The sequence below is a fragment of the Octopus sinensis genome, linkage group LG2 (assembly GCF_006345805.1).
Source record: "Octopus sinensis linkage group LG2, ASM634580v1, whole genome shotgun sequence".
Classification (NCBI taxonomy): Eukaryota; Metazoa; Mollusca; class Cephalopoda; order Octopoda; family Octopodidae; genus Octopus; species Octopus sinensis.
The window spans coordinates 85,038,516-85,058,515 of record NC_042998.1 but is presented as its reverse complement, the minus strand read 5'-3'; the positions used below and the strand labels follow the sequence as shown (position 1 = coordinate 85,058,515).

The window sequence follows — 20,000 nt, the reverse complement described above, 5'->3', positions numbered from 1 at the left end:
GCTTAATATTTATCATAATGTTACCAAAACTATCAGTTACTGAAATCATAAGTCTTCAATAACCTCAATCCATTGTCTACCTCATTATCATAAAAATCTTTAACATAGACATGGCTATGTGGTAAGAAGCTTGCTTCCCAACCACATGGTTCCGGGTTCAATCTCACTGCATGGCACCTTGGGCAAGTATCTTCTACTACAGCCTTGGGTTAACCAAAGCCTTGTGAGTAGATTTGGTAGACAGAAACTGAAAGAAGCCCATCGTATATATACACATATACATATATTATCCAAAAAGTATATTCATCATGGCTGGTCTTACCAATCAGTTTTGCATAAAGAATACAATGGAATGTTAGGTAACAATTCTATTATATAACTTTACGCTCATCAGGGTTAGCTGATATGGAAGGGAATATGGCAACTGCTCTCTACTGTGTGTGTGTGTGTGTGTGTATATACATGTATATATTTATGTGTGTGTGTCTTTGTGTCTATGTTTGTCCCCCCCACCATTGCTTGACAACTGATATTGGTGCACTTACATTCCCTTAACTTAGCAGTTCGGCAAAAGAGACACAAAATAAAAAAAATGGGTCCTGAGTTCAATTTGTTCAACTAAAGCCTTGAAGGCGATGCTCCAGCATGGCCACTGTCAAACAAATGAAACAAGTAAAACAGAAACATTCATTAGGGAAATATATTAATTACAAATGAGTTAACAGTCTTTTGTTTCAATGCTATACGTTCATTTTTTCTTCTTTTACTTGTTTCAGTCACTGGACTACAGCCATGTTGGGGGCACCCCCTTGAAGAGTTTTAATTAAACAAACCAACCAGTACTAATATCTTAAGTCTAGTACTTATTCTATTGGTCTCTTTTGCTGAACTGCTCAGTTATAGGGACGTAAACAAACAAACACAGTTGTCAAGCAGTGGTGGTGGTGGGACAAACACAGACACAAAGATACACTCCCACACACATGATAGGTTTTGACACAGTTTACATCCACTAAATTCACCCCCAAGGCAATGGTTGGTCTGGGACTATAGTAAGAGACACTTGTCTAAGGTTCCATGCAGTGAGACTAAACCCAAAGCCACATAGTTTCAAAGTGAGCTCCTTAATAACTTGTATAGAACATATCTATAGATTTTAGCTAACACTGTATGTGTAGATAAGTAGTATTGCTGTGGACTATAAAAGAGAGTACTCAGTCACTGATGAAATACCAACACAGGATTGTAACTAACATGGCTGATCTCTCTTCCTTGTTTATCTCTGTTCATGAAGATGTTGTACATAAAGACGAGGCTTGTACATGTCTTTAAATAAAGTGTTGACTAAAACTTTTCAGACATTGATATGTGTGTGTGTGTTCATTCTTCTGCAAATACAGTGGTGTCCCTTCTTTACCGACTTCCTTGAAACACACACACACACGTGTGCGCATACACACACTCACTCACTCACACAAGCATGTGCACAGACACACACATACAAAAATATGCACACACATACACACAAACACAAATACACCACACACTCACATGCATGCACATGCACACACACACACACACACACACACACACACACATACACATGCACACAGCAGGCTTCATGTTATTGTGTTTGTTCCTTCACTGCTTGACAATTGGTTTACACCCTTGTGACCTAATAGTTCAGTAAAAGTGACTGATAGAATAAGTACCAAACTTTAAAAAATGCACTGGGGCCAATTTGTTTGACGAGCCCTTTAAGGCAGTGCCCCAGCATGGCCACAGTTCAATGACTGAAACAAGTAAAAGAAAGATCACCAACACATTATGAAATTCAAAAGATTGTTACAGAGACACCATTGAAGATTGAAGACTACAGCCTGTCTGGAGAAAGCCAGGTGGGTAGAGACCATTGCTCTTGAAAGTATTCCAACAGAGGAAGTATGAACTGACAAGGATGCTGTTACGCAGTCACCAGATTTGCTAGAAATAGCAGTGAAATCTCCCTCAATGCACTTTACTATCTTTAATGTAGTCCAATGAAAATACTATGAATGGAAATTGACATAGCTGAAAGTTCAATTACTTTACAGCCGTGAGCTCCCAGATTCAATCCCATTACATAACATCTTGGGCAAGTGTCTTAACCAATTTATGCAAGTGTCTTAACCCGTCTACCCAAGCGTTAAAATGAAATTTGGAAGGTGGAAACTGTGTGGAAGCCCATCAGATGGATTGAAACAGTAGTTGCAAAGTTTCAGCGTTGTCTCATAGTGTCATGCTGATTCAGTTTAGGGGTTATATTAAGGCTACATGTGTGGAATATTCAGCCACTTAGGCATTAGTTTAATGAGTCAAATGTTCAGCTAACTTGAATAATTGAATGCTCGGTCTTGGCTAGAACATCCTTGATCACAGGTCTGCTCAAACAGGTTCGGCCATGACTAAACAACAACAACTGTACCAAAGGAAACTGAACCCAACTCTGCATGCTAACAAAACACTTAGCAATTTTAGTGCTACCACCACCTACAGCAGTGAATTAGTTATTGTTACTGTGTAGCATTTATTAATAGTCTTACAGTTTGAGTTCAAATCTTGCCAAGGTCAACCTAACATTTTATCCTTCCATATTCAATAAATGAGAACCAGTAAAATACCCTATTCCCTACCAATCCTTCAAATAAATAGTGTGCTTTTGCTAGAATCATTTATAGTCAGATGGTTAGGGTATTCTATAGTTAAGTGCCTTGGGGTCCCTACTATGGTGACAGGATATGAACTGTCAATCTCCCAGTTGGCTTGCTAGTCTAACTACTCTATCCTCCCAATCATCTATGCCAGTAATTTCCAATCCTTTGTTGCCTATCGACCCCATTGATTCATATCTTACTCTACTGGACCACCATAGCCATTCAATGTATATAAAAAAAAATTCTACTGTATTTTTATAATTAAATATTATTAGGATTTCGTTTTGGGATTTGGTTTGCAAGATTCTTTATATGAGTCTGTGTGTTGAAGCATTTTCTGTTGTGTCTGGGGAGAGTCATTTTCTTTTTGTGCCTTATAATTTAACACACTCACCAGTAAAATTTCCACTTATTTCTTATTTTTATTTTCCTAAAATTTTTGTTGCATCTCGCAACCTTTTCAATAGTCTTGAATAAGTGGAAATTTTACCGGTGAGTGTGTTAAATTATAAGGCACAAAAAGAAAATGACTCTCCCCAGACAACAGAATATTATTAGGAATTTTATTAAAAAAATTAAAATATTTTGTGTATCATAGAAATATAAGCAATTTGTTACAGATGAGTTTTTACAACAAAATCTTATATGGACCCTGGTTAAGAACCACTGATCTATGCTCTAACTTATTGTTATTAGCATAACATAGTGAAGGAGGAGGTCGAATGAAATGTATAAAGAGGAGGAAGAAAATAGGAGGAAAAAAGACAGTGGGAGAGAGAGAGAGAAGGCAGTATAGGAGGTGGAGGAACAAAAGAATTTGTCTTATTTAATAGTTTGAAGATTCTTGTGCATTAAATACTAACGTGACTTCGCTTCTATTCATGGAGTTGGCCTTGAATACAAATCAAGCTGTAAAGTGTATGAGGTAATAATATAATTGCTGATCAACTGACTGAGAGTTTGATAATGATTTTTGTCACATCCTTGACAAAATAAATACCAGATAAAAGCTTTCGTTTTTCTTTTATTCTTTTACTTTTACTTTCCACTGCCTGTGCTGGTATCTTCCCTCACCATTTTTCTTTTATATTTTAATAGTAATATTTCAGGTAAATGAAAACTATGGAATCTAAATGTGACATTTATTTACATAATCTGTTTGGTACATTTTTAACCAAGCCTGAGTGTTTTGCCAGTAGTAGTAGTAGTAGTAGTAGTAGTAGTAGTAGTAGTAGCAGTAGTAGCAACAGCAGCAGCAGCATAGCAGCATCAGCAATAGTAGTAGTTGGACTGTATCATAAAATGAGTCCTTTCATTTTTCAGATATGGTGTGTAATTTGAGGGAAACATTAGCTGTCATTTCTACCATTTAGTGTAACTGCATAACAGGCTATCTCTCTGTTTTGACTTACCATAAATTTACTAACAATCTCAATATGAAATACTCACATCATCAGCACCATCGTTATTGTTGCTATCAAGGTCATATGTTGTACTATTGCTACCTACGATTGAATGTCTTAATAAAACAATAGTTAAATGATGTAGAACTATTTAATGCAATAAGCATAAAGGATCTAACTAGAAATAATCATTTGGTGAGAAAAAGACAACATTAGCCAAATGATATGTATTTTAATCAATTCAACAATTATGGGAGACAACTTCAGCAGTAATTCAGCTTTTATTAGACCTCTTCAGCAAACCATGGATGTCATCATTTTTGTTAAAGTAGATGTACAATGCTGTACACAAGTATGTGTAAAAACTTAGCATATTTAAAAAGAATAAATCAATGAATCATTTCTTAATAAGGAGACATTTTTACTATATGTGTTTTATGCATGAACACAAGTTAGTTCTTTTGTCACTATATTTCTGTTAAAATGTTGTTGTTGTTTGTTCCTTCTCAAGTCATGCCTGGCTCATAATGGCTGGTTTCCCAGTTTCATTGGCGTATAGGTTCTCCACCAGGATGGGATGCCGGTCCTTTGCAGGTGAGCTGCTTGATGCAGGAGGGAATAGTGAGAGAAAGTCGTGGCAAAAGAGTCAGCAGCGGTTTGCCATTACCTTCTGCCAGAGCCATATGGAGCTTAGGTGTTTTACTCATAAACACACACATTGCCTGGTCTGAGATTTGAACCTGTGATCCCTTGACCACGAATCCAATGCTCTAACCATTAGGCCATGTGCCTCCACTTTCAGTTAAAATACATACCTTAATTAATTTTGAAAATGATACAGAATTTAGTAAAATAATTTTGATATTATTAAGCTGGTGTTTGGGACACAATGTGAAATTCTAATGGAAGATTTTAATTTAAATCATTTTGAAACATGAAGTTGATATCATAGAACCAAGGATGGTTGTAGGCATGTTAGTATCAAAAGGGTTAAATAGAATGCTAATGCTGGGCCTTACTAAAATGCACCCTGTACACTCTGTAATGTAATTAGTGATAAGAAAGATATCCAGTTATGAAAACTAAACCAAATATGAAACATTTTAGCATGACTTGGTTCTCTAACCACTAAGCAGTAACTCCTGTATAAGAATAAGGACTGACTCAAGCCATAATCACCCAGCCAACCCATGCTAGCATAGAAAGTGGACATATAATCGTTTCTACTATAGGCACAAGGCCTAAAATTTGGGGGAGGGGACAAGTCGATTACATTGACCCCAATGCTTGACTGGTACTTAATTTATCTACCCCGAAAGGATGAAAGGATGAAAGGCAAAGTCAACCTTGGTGGCATTTGAACTCAGAACTTAACGACAGGCGAAATACCGCTAAGCATTTTGCCCGGCATGCTAATGATTCTGCCAGCTTGCCGCCTTCTAATGATGATGATGATGATGACGACGACGACGATGACAATGATGATGATGATGATGATGTTTAAAAATTTGTTTAAAACTTTACAGAAATCTTAGATAATGTTTCTCTGTTTTGGTTCAGAACCTGTATGTGCCAATGATAAATCTTGGAATATATTCATACATGTATGTATGTATATGTGCGGGCATGTGAGTGTATGTGTGTGCATGTGAGTGTATGTGTGTGTATGTGAATGTGTGTGTGGTGTGTATGTGTGCGTGTGCGTGCACACATGCGTGCATGTGAATGAGTAATTCATAGTATTAATATCTATAAGATTGTAAATGAATCATTATTAAAAAATATAAAATTTTAGACATCAGTTTTAAAGTGGACAATAACAATAAATCCTATTCACAATAAAGAAACCAGACATCTTTGATTAACAGTCAAGAATATAATATATGAGCTCTCTGTCATGCCACAATAGCATATATATGACAAACAAGTGAGAAACGTTTGTCTTTTGTTTTCACTCTTAAATTCTTGTTTAGAAGTGTATACCATTTAATAACATGTTTGTGTGTATCTACATATATATGTATATATTTGTGTGTAAGACTAAATTTTTCTTTTTGTTTTCTTCTTTTAAGTGTTCTCTTTGACTTCAATTTCTACTTTTCTACTTTGAAAGCCAATCTTGCAGTCCAAGGCCACATTAATTATACTTTGCTTTCAAAACAAGCTAAAGCAAATGAAACCAAAAATTTTTTCAAAAACTTAGTGTTTGATAAAGCAAATTTTATTGCAGTGAGTCAGAAATTTTCAGTTAATGAGAGTTCAAGTGCTTAGATGTACTTATATAAAATTGGGTTCCAGTAGTTCCAATTGTATCTCATTTTAATTATATACAAGTCAGTATTTACCTGACCAGTTTATTCACCACTAACTAACTAAAAACAACAATAATAATAATTCTAAGTTATAGGGTTAAAAGGTGGACAAGAATATTTTAATTTCTAATAAATTACTTCTCTGTTCATTTCATTTATGTACACACCAAAAACCCTTAAAATATTGTTGCTTTATTTCTAAATGCTGGACCCCGTTGTCACTGAAGAATATCCCTTGGTAAAAACACATCCTTAGCATCATTAGCATTACTTGCACCTCATTTCAAGAACTAGCCCTTCTCTTTATGGTGAGAAGATATTTTAGCCCCCAACAGCTGCTGATATTCTACATGGTGCAAGTGATGCCCATCTGGGATGGTGCTGCTGCTATGCACACTGACATTCTAGACTACATCCAGGAAAGAGCAATTCTGCTGATTGACTTTCTGTCACAAGTGGACACCTCCAACCTCTAGCCCTGCCTCTTTCTTGTGTCTTTTCTATTGCTACTATAATGGCCTTTGCTCCTTGGAGATCGCTGGTCTCACACCTCTACAATTCACACACTCCCAACCCACTCGTCTTCCCTCATCTCATCAACCATTCAACCCTGCCCCTTTCCCTACACAAATTACACAAACAACTATGCCTACTCCTTCTTCTCCAGGACATCAGCCCTTTGGAAATCTCCTTCCTACTCATATCTTTCCTACAGCTGTCAACCTGCAACAGTTTAAACAGAACATTTAAAAGTGTCTGTATCACCAGCTTCAGAGGGTCTGAAATCAAGCAAGTAAAAAATTTTTCTTTGATTCTTTAATGGATTATGTTTTCCAAGAACCACAAATGAGTAAGTAGAAATGGTTTCAAACAATCAGCTGAAAGTTTGATGGTTTATATAGTTCTATAAATAATACTAATAATAATAAGTTGCAGGGTTAAAAAGTGGAAGTAAATTTTTTAAATTTCAAACAAATTTTCTATTCATTTAATTTGCATACACACCAAGAGATATTGTTATGGAGAGACAGATTACAGAAAATTTCTATTTTTTTACTCCTAAATTCTTTAAAAGATGGTTTTCACAAGAACTACAAATGACCAAGTTGATATGGTGCCAAACCATCAGTAGAAAAACGAAAAGCTCATATAGATATTTTGTGTTATTAGCTTTTTGTTGTATCCAAGGTAAAGACATTTAACCTTTCTTACAGAATAATGCAAGATGCTTTGAAGTATTAATCCCAACTCTTTGTCTTCTAAAGATAATGCCTCTAGTGCCACTGAGCTGTATTGGACCCTTGCCCAATGTTGATGGTATGAAGATGGTAAACTTTCATGCACAGGCAACTGGTCTTCAGTAATAAAGCTTTCCTGAGCCTGCATTTTGGAGAGGAACTTACCAGATGGAAATGAAATTTGCTGGTACAGTTGCATTATCAACCCTGACCAATAAGTAGCCGTGTTGCTCCTCTATAACAAAAACCTGCTCCCTCTCATCACACCTTTCCTCATACTTTGATTGCTCGTCTCCTAGCATAAAGCCCTGCCTCAGGTTTTACAGTCTTGCAAGTTGCATGGCAACCTCACTAGTGCTGGTAGCACAAAAGAAGCACACAATACATTCTGTAAAGTGATCAATGTTAGAAAGGGCATCCAGCCATAGAAATCATACCAAAGTAGACACTGGAGTATGATGTAATCCTTGGACTATAGGATCCTGTCAAACCATCCAATACACGAGCATGGACATGAAACAATAATGATGATGATAAAGATAATGTAGTGGTCACAACTTGTATAACTTTATCAAAGGCTCATTTGATTGCAATTGACCCAAGGCTAAGCAGTAACAACAAAGATAATGGAAAAATAACAGTCTTGTGTGAGAAGGTTTTCTTGTGGATATCATTGGGCAAGATTGTTGAAAGGCCAGCAAATAATAGAGAAGTCAGACAAATAAATTTAACAATAGCCAGCCTATGAAGTTAATTGCTTTATTTGATAGTTTCATTTCTTTGTTGATCAGATCACACTGACACACCTCTGGAAGCATTCACCAATTACTGGTTGGTTGTAATTCAGTCAAGTACTTTATGTGACAGCGTCCTATACATGATGATGACAATGAGGAATTCTTCAACTGTAAATTTACATTAACCTACTTTATTTTTTTCTCTCTCAGGACTTGAAGTTCAAAAGTTAAATTTCTCCAGAATGTGTCAATCACTAGTTTCATATATATATATATATATATATAGATAGATAGATAGATAGATAGATAGGATGAATGTAAGTTCATCCTTTAATTGGAATTATTTCCAAAGACATATAATGTCTTTTCTTCATACTTTACTTTCGAATTTTCTTATATAAATTCATATGGTATGATAACTTGTGTAGAAATAATAAGTATATGACTTGACTTATTAAACAAAGTTCAACAAATTCATTCAGAAATATATATATATATATATATATATATAATATATATATATATATATATATGAAACTAGTGATTGACACCTTCTGCAGAAATTTAACTTTTGAACTAACTAACTAACTACATACATACATACATACATACTACATACATACATACATACATACATACATACATACATACATACATACATACATACAAACAAACAAACAAATAAATAATAATGGACTCTTCCATCATTAGACAACATATGAGGGTTCGACAATTTCTTACCAAACAAACACAGAGATGATTTGTTTATAGTGATCAAATGTTTGTGTAGACATAAGCTCATTCCCTCTATCAGATTGACATTACCTGGACAGGTGCAATTGGGTGCCACATGTCAGATGTCAAAATGATTACAGAGCATCATGAAATGAAGTGCTTTACTCACGAACACAAAGCAGCACTAGGTCTGGGAGTTGAACTCATGATTTCGCAATCATGAGTGCAACACCCTAGCTATTAAGCCATGCGCCTTCACATTCATAAACACACACACACACATATATACATACATACATATAAATATATATATATATATATATATATATATACATATATATATATATATATATATATATATATATATATATTATATATATATATATATATATATGTATATATATATCATCATCATTTAATGTCCATTGTCCATGCTGGTATGGGTTGGCCGGTTTGACCAGGGCTTGTAAGCTGAAGGTCTGCACCAGGTTTCAATCTGATTTGGCATGGATGCCCTTCCTAATGCCAACCACTCCAAGAGTGTAATGTATGCTTTTACATGCCACCGGCATGGATGCCAGTTACATGGCACCAGCATTGGTCACGTTGCTTCTGTTAGGCCCAGCACTCAAATGGTGCTTATTACATGCTACCTGCACAGTGGGGTCTGTTACATGAGACAAGCATCAGTCACAAACTACAATTTCACTTGGTTTGACAGCATATTGCCAAAGATCTCAGTCAGTAATCATTGCCTCCAAAAGGCTCAACGTTTGAAGATCATGTTTCACAACCTCATCCCATGTTTTCCTGGGTCTATCTCAACCACAGGTTTCTTTCACAGTTAGAGATCGGTACTTCTTTATACAGCTGTCCTCGTCCATATGCATCACATGACCATACCAGCACAGTCATCTCTCTTGCATACCACACCTGATACTTCTTATAGCTAGCTTTTCTCTCAAGATACTTACACTCTGTTGTATATTGTAATGCACATATTATTTTACTGGTATTATTATTATTAATGATAATAATAATAATAATAATAATAATAATAATAATATAGTAATAATAACAATAATAATGATAATAATAGTAATATTAATGGCATTTTGTAACTTAATACAATGAACTCTTGACTTTGTATATGTACATTTGCATATAGATATGTGTATGTTTGTATATTGTAATATTCTAATATAGTGATTTGACTAACTGTAACCTTATATATATGTATGTATATTATTATATATTATTATGTATATACGTATATATATAGGTGCATCGGTATATACACTTATATGTATGTGTATATTATATATTATGTATATGTACCCATTCTTGTATGGGTGTACCTTCTCTGATATTCATATTTAGATTGTACTTTTTAATCTCTGAAGAGGCCTTGGAATATATTTGTAAGTGTCTCATTTATAACCACATATTAACTTATCACACCTGGCTAATATGAGCATAATGAGATACTCATATCTACATGGCTGAAACAGCTGTAAGATATAGTTTATATTTATATTTATATTTATTTATATTTATTTATACATATTGTACTTATTATATCATATTACTCATTGATGTGCACTGTTTTTTTCTGTACTATTATGTTTGACCTTATGTTCATATGTAGTTGGTTAATAAATTATGTGAATGGGTATTATCTGGTAGTTTATTATTGATTAAGGTGTATTTCTCCATTTTCTTATTTTGCATCATATATATATATATAATATATATATATATATATATATATATATATATATGAGATTATAATGTATTTCTGCTTAAATGGAAAGGACTGGAATTTACTCAATACGCAGAGTGGAAATATTTGAATGGATGCAAACTCTATTTTGTTATTAAAAAAAAAAGGTTGCGAGCAACAAAAATATTTCGCTAATGTAGTTTATTGGGATAGTTTGAAACCACCACCCAAAGCAACATCTGGTTTGACCCACATGTAAGAAATTACAAAGTTTACATTTGATACTATGATATTGGTGGAAGGTATAATCAATGAAATAGTAATGATTCAGAACAATTTAAAATCAATAAATATAGCAAATCAATTTAACATCTGATGTCAATGCATTTATGAAGCAAATTATATTTAAAAACGCATAGACACGTACACACTCACACATTCCTGAGAAAGTTATTTTTTTACTAGAAACATTTTCCTTAATGTTAAAACCAGCAATAATAACTTTATATTTGGTCATTTGTTTTACATCTTGTCTTTCCATACTAACATGGCTTAGATGAACATATTCAAGCATTATTTTACAAATAGATAGTCACTAGTCCTTAACTCATTTTCAAAGGGATCTTTTATTCCATATATCTTCAAAGGTGTAAAGTGAGCAATTTGTTGACAGAAGTGAATACAACAGCACTTGTAGTGACTTTCATGGAACAGAGATGTAAACAAGTACACACACACACACACATATTGTGTGTGTACGTATGTACGAGAGAGAGAGTGTGAGTGTGTGTATGTGTGTGTGTGTGTGTGTGCATGTGTGAGAGAGAGTGTGTGTGTGTATGTACAAGAGTGCGTGTGTGTACGAGAGAGAGTGTGAGTGTGTGTGCGTGTGCATGTGTGTATGAGGGAGAGTGTGTGTTGAGTGTGTGTCTGTGTTTGTGTAGTGAGAGGGAAGGCTTCTATAAGTTTCCATCTATCAAATTCATTCACAAAGCTTTGGTTGACTCAGGCTTTCAATAGAAGACATTTGCCCGGGGTGCTGTGCAGTGGGACTGATTGGGAAGGAAAATTCCTAACTACACAGCCATATCTGCATCAGGTTCAATGTTTGAAGATCATGTTTCACCTCCTCATTCCATGTCTTCCTGACATTGCACATCCAGCAAAGCATACTAGCTTCAATCTTTGAAGCACATGTGTGCATTTTACTGGTTTTATTTACTGAATTTCTTACCAATGAAGAATGAACAAGTTTCTAATTTTAATGCAAAGCTTTTACATTGCAATTTCCACAACATGAACATCATAATCTCGTATGTATACATGCATGTGTATGTGTTTATCCCTATAAGCATATGTGCACACATAGGTGCAGGCATTGCTATTATTGTGAAAGGTAGGAGAGTCCAGTTTGCTGGACATTGTTGTAGAGCTGAAAAAGAAGTAATTTCTACTCTTCTCCTCTGGAAGCCATCTACTCGCAATACCAGAGGGCGCACACTCTCCTACACTGATGTAATCTCCAGGGATACAGGCATCCAGCAACAGGACCTCCGTAATGCAATGATGGACCGTGAAGTCTGGCGTAGCATGGTAAATTTCATTGTCTCGACCACGGTCGAACAATGATGATGATGATTGTGTATATGTATCTAATATGCTAAACTTTTTGAACATTTTACACATCTTAACATTGTCTTTGATAGCTTGTAGTTGTAATCTCTTGCTTAGTTGTGTTCTTTGTTTTGTGAAACTTAGCTTCTAAAGATTGTTACTGAAGCAGCAGTTATGTAACCAAATGCTCTAATAACTAAGGATAAAAATCTAAATTTAGTCTGGATGAAGTAACTGTGGAAATTTCATTTTCTTTTTCATCCATCTTTAATATTATTTTGACATCTATTGAGCAACTGATTTGAACTATTCAACATTATTTCTTTCCAACATCCTAGATCATGTCTCTGCTGTCAGTTTGTCTGTTTCTCCGTCTGTCTGTCTGTCTGTCTGTCTGTCAGTATGTATGTATGTATGTATGTATGTACATACATATTTGTGTGTACGTAAAGCTTGTATATATGTGTGTATGTATGATTATGTGCACGTATGTATGTATATATGTATGTGTGTATGTATGCATGTATGCATGTACATGTGTATATGTATGTAAGTGTATGTATGTACGTGTGTGCATCTATGTACATATGTGTGTATGCAAAACGCGTATGTATATACGTGTATGTACGTACATGTATGTATGTATATACATGTGTGTATACAAAACGCGTATTATGTATATATGTACGTGTGTATCTATGTGTATGTATGATTATGTCTATGTATGTATGTATGTATGTATGTATGTATGTATGTATGTATGTATGTGTGTGTGTGTGTTTTATATGTATGTATGTATGTATGTATGTATGTATGTATGTATGTATGTACGTATGTATGTATGTGTGTGTGTATGTATGCATGTACTTATGTATGAACGTACGTATGTACGTGTGTGTATATACGCTCGTGAGTTTAACGTAATTATACAGATGCACGCACGCACGCTCACCGGAATTGACAAATAAGTTAGTTGTTGTTCATACAGCGAGCCGAACCTTCCTTAATAGCAAATTTCCTCCAGATTTTTTGTTATTCGGTTCAAAACAATTTGAAAACTTACAAACAAACCTTTTATTTCTTTCTCTAACAACCTCCTTACTGTTATACTTAGCCAGCTAAGGATCATTATCTCTTCATATGCAATATTGCGTTAAATTAAAGATAGGTAGATGAACGCCATCACACACACGCGAATGTATTCTATCTAATGTTCTTATTCTTTAAATTCCTCCAATAAAGAACGACCAGCATTTAAGTACAAAAGTACACACATTTACACAGAAATTTCGGACAACAGTTTTAATTATGTACGTATGAGCATGTGTGCGTATGTTTGTATAGATGTATACGTATATATGAATGTGTAGATATGTGTTCGTGTGTATATAAGCTATGCTTCGAAGATAATAGTTGTATATTTTTATGGGGCATTTCCTGTTCACTCTAAACGTCTTACAACAAATACAGCCATACATAAATGTTTCCATGTATGTATCACAGGACAAAATGACTTTGTTCGCTATAACCATCTGAGTGATTTCACAGCTGTGTTTCACTGTGAGACACATTTCTATAAAATGTATGTTACAAAAACTTTCCCACAAGATATTTAAAATCATTGTTATTATTATTAATATTTTTCGGGTCTAAGAAGGCGACGGTGAGCTGGCATTACTCTAGTACATCGGATAAAATGCTTAGGGGCATTTGTTTCTGAATTCAAATTCTGCCGAAGCTGACTTTTATAAGATGAGAAATGGAGTCGATGTAATCGTGTAGTCCCCTCCCTCAAACTTTCCGGTCTTATGTTTATAGTAGAAAGAATTGAATTAAGAAGTTATTTCCACTGTATATGTTAGGAGGATTGATCAAATTTTTTGTCGTTCATCAATATCAATGTTTGTGTTGTGAGATAGAGTGTTCTCTGCGGGTATATTACGAAAGAGAAAAATAGGTGGTGGTAGTGAAGAAGACGGAAACAACAGAGGCTCTCTATCACAAGTACAATTATCAATAGACACTAAAAGAAAAGAACAAAAAGTCTGAAATTTATTTCTTATTCATTCTATCAATGTGTGTGCGTGCGTAGGTGGGTGTATCGTTTACCATTGACAAAGTAAGACAATGACTGTATTATGATGATGATGGAGGAGGGTAAGAATAGAAAGAGGATGTATACAAAACACACACACATATATATGGACCAACAACCAATCGGAAAAGTACATGCAGGAGTGGTTGCAGGAGAATCCCGTCACCCCGAAGAAATCAGCCGAAGAATGATACGTAAAAGTACAAAATCGCGGTGGCACTCCAGCATGACCGCAGCCGCATGGCTGAATGAATGTAAGATGGTTTCATGGTGTAATGGTTAGCACTCTGGACTTTGAATCCAGCGACCGAAGTTCAAATTTAGGTGAGACCTACCTGCTTTTTTTTCTTTTATTTAGGCGCAGGCGTGACTGTGTGGTGAGAAGCTTGCTTCCCAACCACATGGTTCCGGGTTCAATCCTACTGCGTGGCACCTTGGGTGCCTTCTACTATAGCCTCGGACCGCCTAAAGCCTTGTGAGTAGATTTGACAGACGGAAATTGAAAGAAGCCCATTGTGTGTGTGTGGAGGCGCAATGACACAGTGTTTCGGGCAGCGGACTCGCGGTCGTAGGATCGCGGTTTCGATTTCCAGACCGGGCGTTGTGAGTGTTTATTGAGCGAAAACATCTAAAGCTCCATGGGGCTCCGGAAGGGGATGGTGGCGAACCCTGCTGTACCCTTTCACCACATCTTTCTCTCACTCTTTCTTTCTGTTTCTGTTGTACCTGTATTTCACAGGGCCAGCCTTGTCACACTCTGTGTTACGCTGAATCTCCCCGAGAACTACGGTAAGTGTACACGTGTCTGTGGAGTGCTCAGCCACGTTAATTCCACGAGCAGGCTGTTCCGTTGATCGGATCAACTGGATCCCTCGTCGTCGTAACCAACGGAGTATCACGATATATATATATATATTATATATATATATATATATAATATATATATATATATTATATATATATATATATATATTATATATATATAATGGGCTTCTTTCAGTTTCCGTCGAGCAAATCCACTTACAAGGCTTTGGACGGCCTGAGACAATAGTAGAAGACTCTTACCCAAGGTGGCACTGAACCTGGAACCATGTGGTTGGGAAGAAAGCTTCTTACCATACAGCCACTCACTTTCACTCTCTCTTTCTTTCTCTCTCTCTCTCTCTCTCTCTCTTTATATATATATATTATATATATATATATATATAATGGGCTTCTTTCAGTTTCCGTCGAGCAAATCACTTACAAGGCTTTGGACGGCCTGAGACAATAGTAGAAGACTCTTACCCAAGGTGGCACTGAACCTGGAACCATGTGGTTGGGAAGAAAGCTTCTTACCATACAGCCACTCACTTTCACTCTCTCTTTCTTTCTCTCTCTCTCTCTCTTTATATATATATATATATATATACATACATATACACATACATTAATAAGGTCACCATCACTGACACAAACAAGAACAGACACGAAGACAAAAACAAAACAAAAAAAAAACTCTCATTAAACCGCACCTCCCAACCAATCTAATGAGAAACCCTAAAAGAAACGTTACGATGATTCTACGGTGGGCCTGACCTAGACTTGGTGAGTGACGTGTCCGAACAGACAAGGGTTGGGCTCCTATTACATCAGGTAGTGGGTGTTTGCGTGTGACACTATACGTCTGGCAGTTGATAGACAGAGGAAGATGACCGAATTTTAGAAAGGAATTTTCAGTTATTTATTTATTTATTGTTTTTATTTCTACAACTATGCATGTATTTGTTTTATTTTAGAATTTATTTCCACTTTTTTATTCTTGTCTACCGGAAGTTATACTCGACAGAAAATTTGATGAAAGTAAAAGAAAAACAGATCCAACTGTCTTTTATTAACTAGTTAAAAAGAAAAAAAACTATTCTTTTACTTCTTTCATTGAACTATGGCCATGCTGGGGCACCACCTCGTGTTTAATCGAACAAATTGATCCTAGCACTTTTGGTACTGGATCTTTGTGGTTTTCGTCACTGCATGTCGAAATCTCTGAGAAATATTTTAATGTATCATACATGTAATTATTGATGTTGAATCGGAATTTGTTATTCATTTATTTATTAAAAAAAAAATTAGCGAAAATGTTACAGGTGTTCAAAGCTTGATAATTTTTAGAATTTTCAGTCAATCAGTGACGAAACCCAAAGATCCCTGGTGCTTACTCTAGTGGTCTTTTTTGCCGAACCGCTAAGTTAAGGGGGCGTAAACAAACCAACACCGACTGCCGTTAAACACTGGTGGGGAACAAAGACAAACACACATATATACGATGGGCTTCAACACAGTTTCCGTCAACCAAATTCACCTTACAAGGTATTGGCCGGCTCGGGTCGATAGTAGAAGACACTTACTAGAGGTACCTTACTGTGGGACTGAATCCGAACTCACGTGGATGCAAAGCGAGCTGTCTGCGCCAGGGCATAGTTTGTAAACGATTCATTTATATTACTTGTACTTTCACAAACTCAATACATTGATAATATTCTTTCATTTTCTTGTTTCAGTCACTAAGACTTTGGCCATGATGGTGTTCCGCCTTATATTTTAAAATTTCCACATTAAAAAAATTTATCTGCTGGAAGTGATCTGCGTGGAAGACCAGACAGACGCAACTATGGGTGTTTTTTAAAAGAGAAGCGAAAAGAAAATTATATAAGGCTCCCCTACTGCGGGAGTAGTCTTAAAATTCAGGTCACTGTAATTTTTTTTTCTTATTTTTAGAGAAGGATTCATCAGATATTCAAGCTCCAGTTAGATCCTCGGGACCCAGACCTATATACTGGTTGAACCATCCAGCATCGATGCAACAGAAGTAAAAATAAGTTTTTATTCATCACTGCTATTACAGGGGTTTTCCGAAAATCCGCCCATCCATTAGATCAACCATGGGTGTTTATTTGGATGGGCGGTTATTTGTAGTTAAAAATTGAAACAGGGTTAGTGTTCTTGCTTGCATTCTGTTTAGACGTTCATTTGCTCTACGTCTGTAGATAAATTCAAAGGATTTTAATTCCCAATAATGGAGTCGAAAGAAAATATATCAAAACGTATCAATGATCATATACCATTAGTGAAAAATTGAGTGCTATTAAACGAGTGAAAGAACATTCTGGCAATTTATCTGCTGCACCAAGAGACTTAGGTATTGAAAGAAAACGATTGAGAGAATGGTGTACTGAGTTAATCAATGAAACTGAGTTAATCAATGTCAGACAAGAGGAGGTACAGATCAAATTGGTGGAGGTAGAGGACCAGCACACAGAGATTGAACACTTACAGTGGATTGTTGTTCAGCGTGCAAACAATATAATTGTAAATTATCGCCGTTTACGGGAATATCCTTTTGAATTGGTAAAAAGGTTTGGAATTGAAATGAACAGCTTTAGATGTTCTAATAAATGGATTTTCAATTTCACGAAACGGAATAAACTGACTGTGAGAAAGATTACACATGTTGGTCAAGCAGACAATAAAACACTTGGAGAAAAGGCACACATCGCCAGTGACTATCTAGATAGCATTCCATATTAACAGCAGATAAGGATGCTGGCCAGATTTATAATATGGATGAAACACCTGTATGCGTTGACATGTTGTGTTCAACAACCATAGACTTTGTTGACAATAAAAATGTAGATGCTAGCCAGTGTGGTGCTACCAAAGATCGTTTTACTGCTGTGTTGTATGTTAATGCTGCAGGAAAGGTATTGAAAACAATGATTATCCTTAAAGGACTGAAAAACATGCATAAAATCAAGGTCCCAAAGAATATTTACTTAACAGTCTCCAACAGGAGATCAATCACATATGAACTCATGGAGCTGTGGGCTGACAAAGTGTTTGGGCAGAGAACAGCACAAGTATTCCATGCTCAAAATTCAGTGCTATTCATGGATGAATGCTCAGTGCACAAGAAAACAGAGCTCATAGAAGTGTTCAAACGTAGGAATACAATTCTTAAACTTATACCTCCTGATACAACATCTTACTTGCAGCCGTTAGATGTATCAATTATTGGTCCTTTCAAGAAAGCCCTTCGTACTGAATGGGAGGATTGGTTTTCAAATGGCAAAAGGAGTATACAAATAAAGGATATCACAAAAAACTTTCTTATCAAGAGATAGTGAACTTTGTGACCCAAGCTGTTACTACTTTAAATAAAGAAACTATAAAGCGTGCTTTTGAATGTTGTGGAATCGATCGCTCCTCGTGGACAGACTGTAGAACATAGCCTCTTAAACTCACGCTTACAGGATGTTTTGTCTGGCCTTGAGGTAAATGTGCCAGATGCACCTAATGACAAAATTGAAGAAGATGAGATACAAGTAAGTGAAATTAGCTCTGATGTGAATTATAGCCAAGCAACAAATGAAGAAATTCGTGACATTTAACTTGAAACTATTCGGTTATTATTCTACCATAAATGCCCAAGGACATTATTTTGTTCATATGAGGCTTCTATTCATGTTTTCAACGATTTAATTTTAAATATTTCCTAATAGATCCATTGTTAACTTCAGAATATGTTTTATATGCTACTTCTTTTAAGGCTGTTTCAGTTTCTTTATGTCTGTATATCTTTATGTCTATATATATATAACCCTAACCCTATATATCTGATAGCTGAAACGATGGAAGTTCAATGGAATTGTATAAAATAAATATGGTTTTTGAAAATATCTGTTTTTCCTAGGTGAAATATTTTACTTCCATATTACCGCCCATGGGCGCTTTTTATAGGAGGGCGGTTATCTAAGCCAAAAAATAGTTTTGTAAAATAGAATTTTCCTTTTAACAGCCCTGGGCGGATTTTCGGAAAATCCCGGTATTATTCGGCTGGTGGATTTGCAGAATCGTTAGAGCGTCGGAAGAATGCCTTGCGGTATATAGTTACGACTCTTTACATTTTAAGCTCAAATTCCGCTGAGGCCAACCTCGTCTTTCATTTCTCCGAGGTCGATAAAATCAGACAAGTATAGAAGTTGATGGAATCGGCTAAACCTCTTCCTCTTAAAAGAATCCAAGTAAAAAAGTCACGGAAAGAAAATCACAGGAAAAAAAAAAGTCACAGGAATTTTATCCAGATCCCATAAATTAATTGTGATTTTTTCCCCCTGTGACTTTATTACTGGCCACCATAAATTAATTGTGACTTTTTTTTTCTATCCAAAATTGTGACTTTATTACTCTGACTTTTTTTCCTGTGACTTTATTACCGGTCACCTCTTAAAAGTGCTGGCCGTGTACCTAAATCAGAATTATTAGAGTGACGAAAAATGCCTTGTAGTATTTAGTTACGGTTCTTTATATTCCGAGTTTAAATCTCGAGGTTAAGTTTGCCATTTATCCCACCGGCTTCAATAAAGCACTGATGTCAATAGTATCGACTATCTTTCCCCATCACTTAAAACTGC

The 20,000-nt window shown here is 35.6% G+C and overlaps 2 protein-coding genes across 2 annotated transcripts in view; one reads left to right on the top strand and one right to left on the bottom strand.

Moving 5' to 3' along the window:
- The window catches only part of LOC115232228 (uncharacterized protein PF11_0207), a 171,933-nt gene that overhangs the window by 83,149 nt on the left and 68,784 nt on the right, over positions 1-20,000 (bottom strand). The window lies entirely within an intron of this gene.
- Positions 14,669-20,000, top strand: part of LOC115232248 — a 6,420-nt gene continuing 1,088 nt past the window's right edge. The window contains exons 1-2 of the mRNA XM_029802087.2: positions 14,669-14,874; positions 17,308-17,398. Of these exons, the coding sequence (XP_029657947.1) occupies positions 14,799-14,874; positions 17,308-17,398 (167 nt within the window). The 5' untranslated portion in view covers positions 14,669-14,798. The remainder of the gene's footprint in view (positions 14,875-17,307; positions 17,399-20,000) is intronic.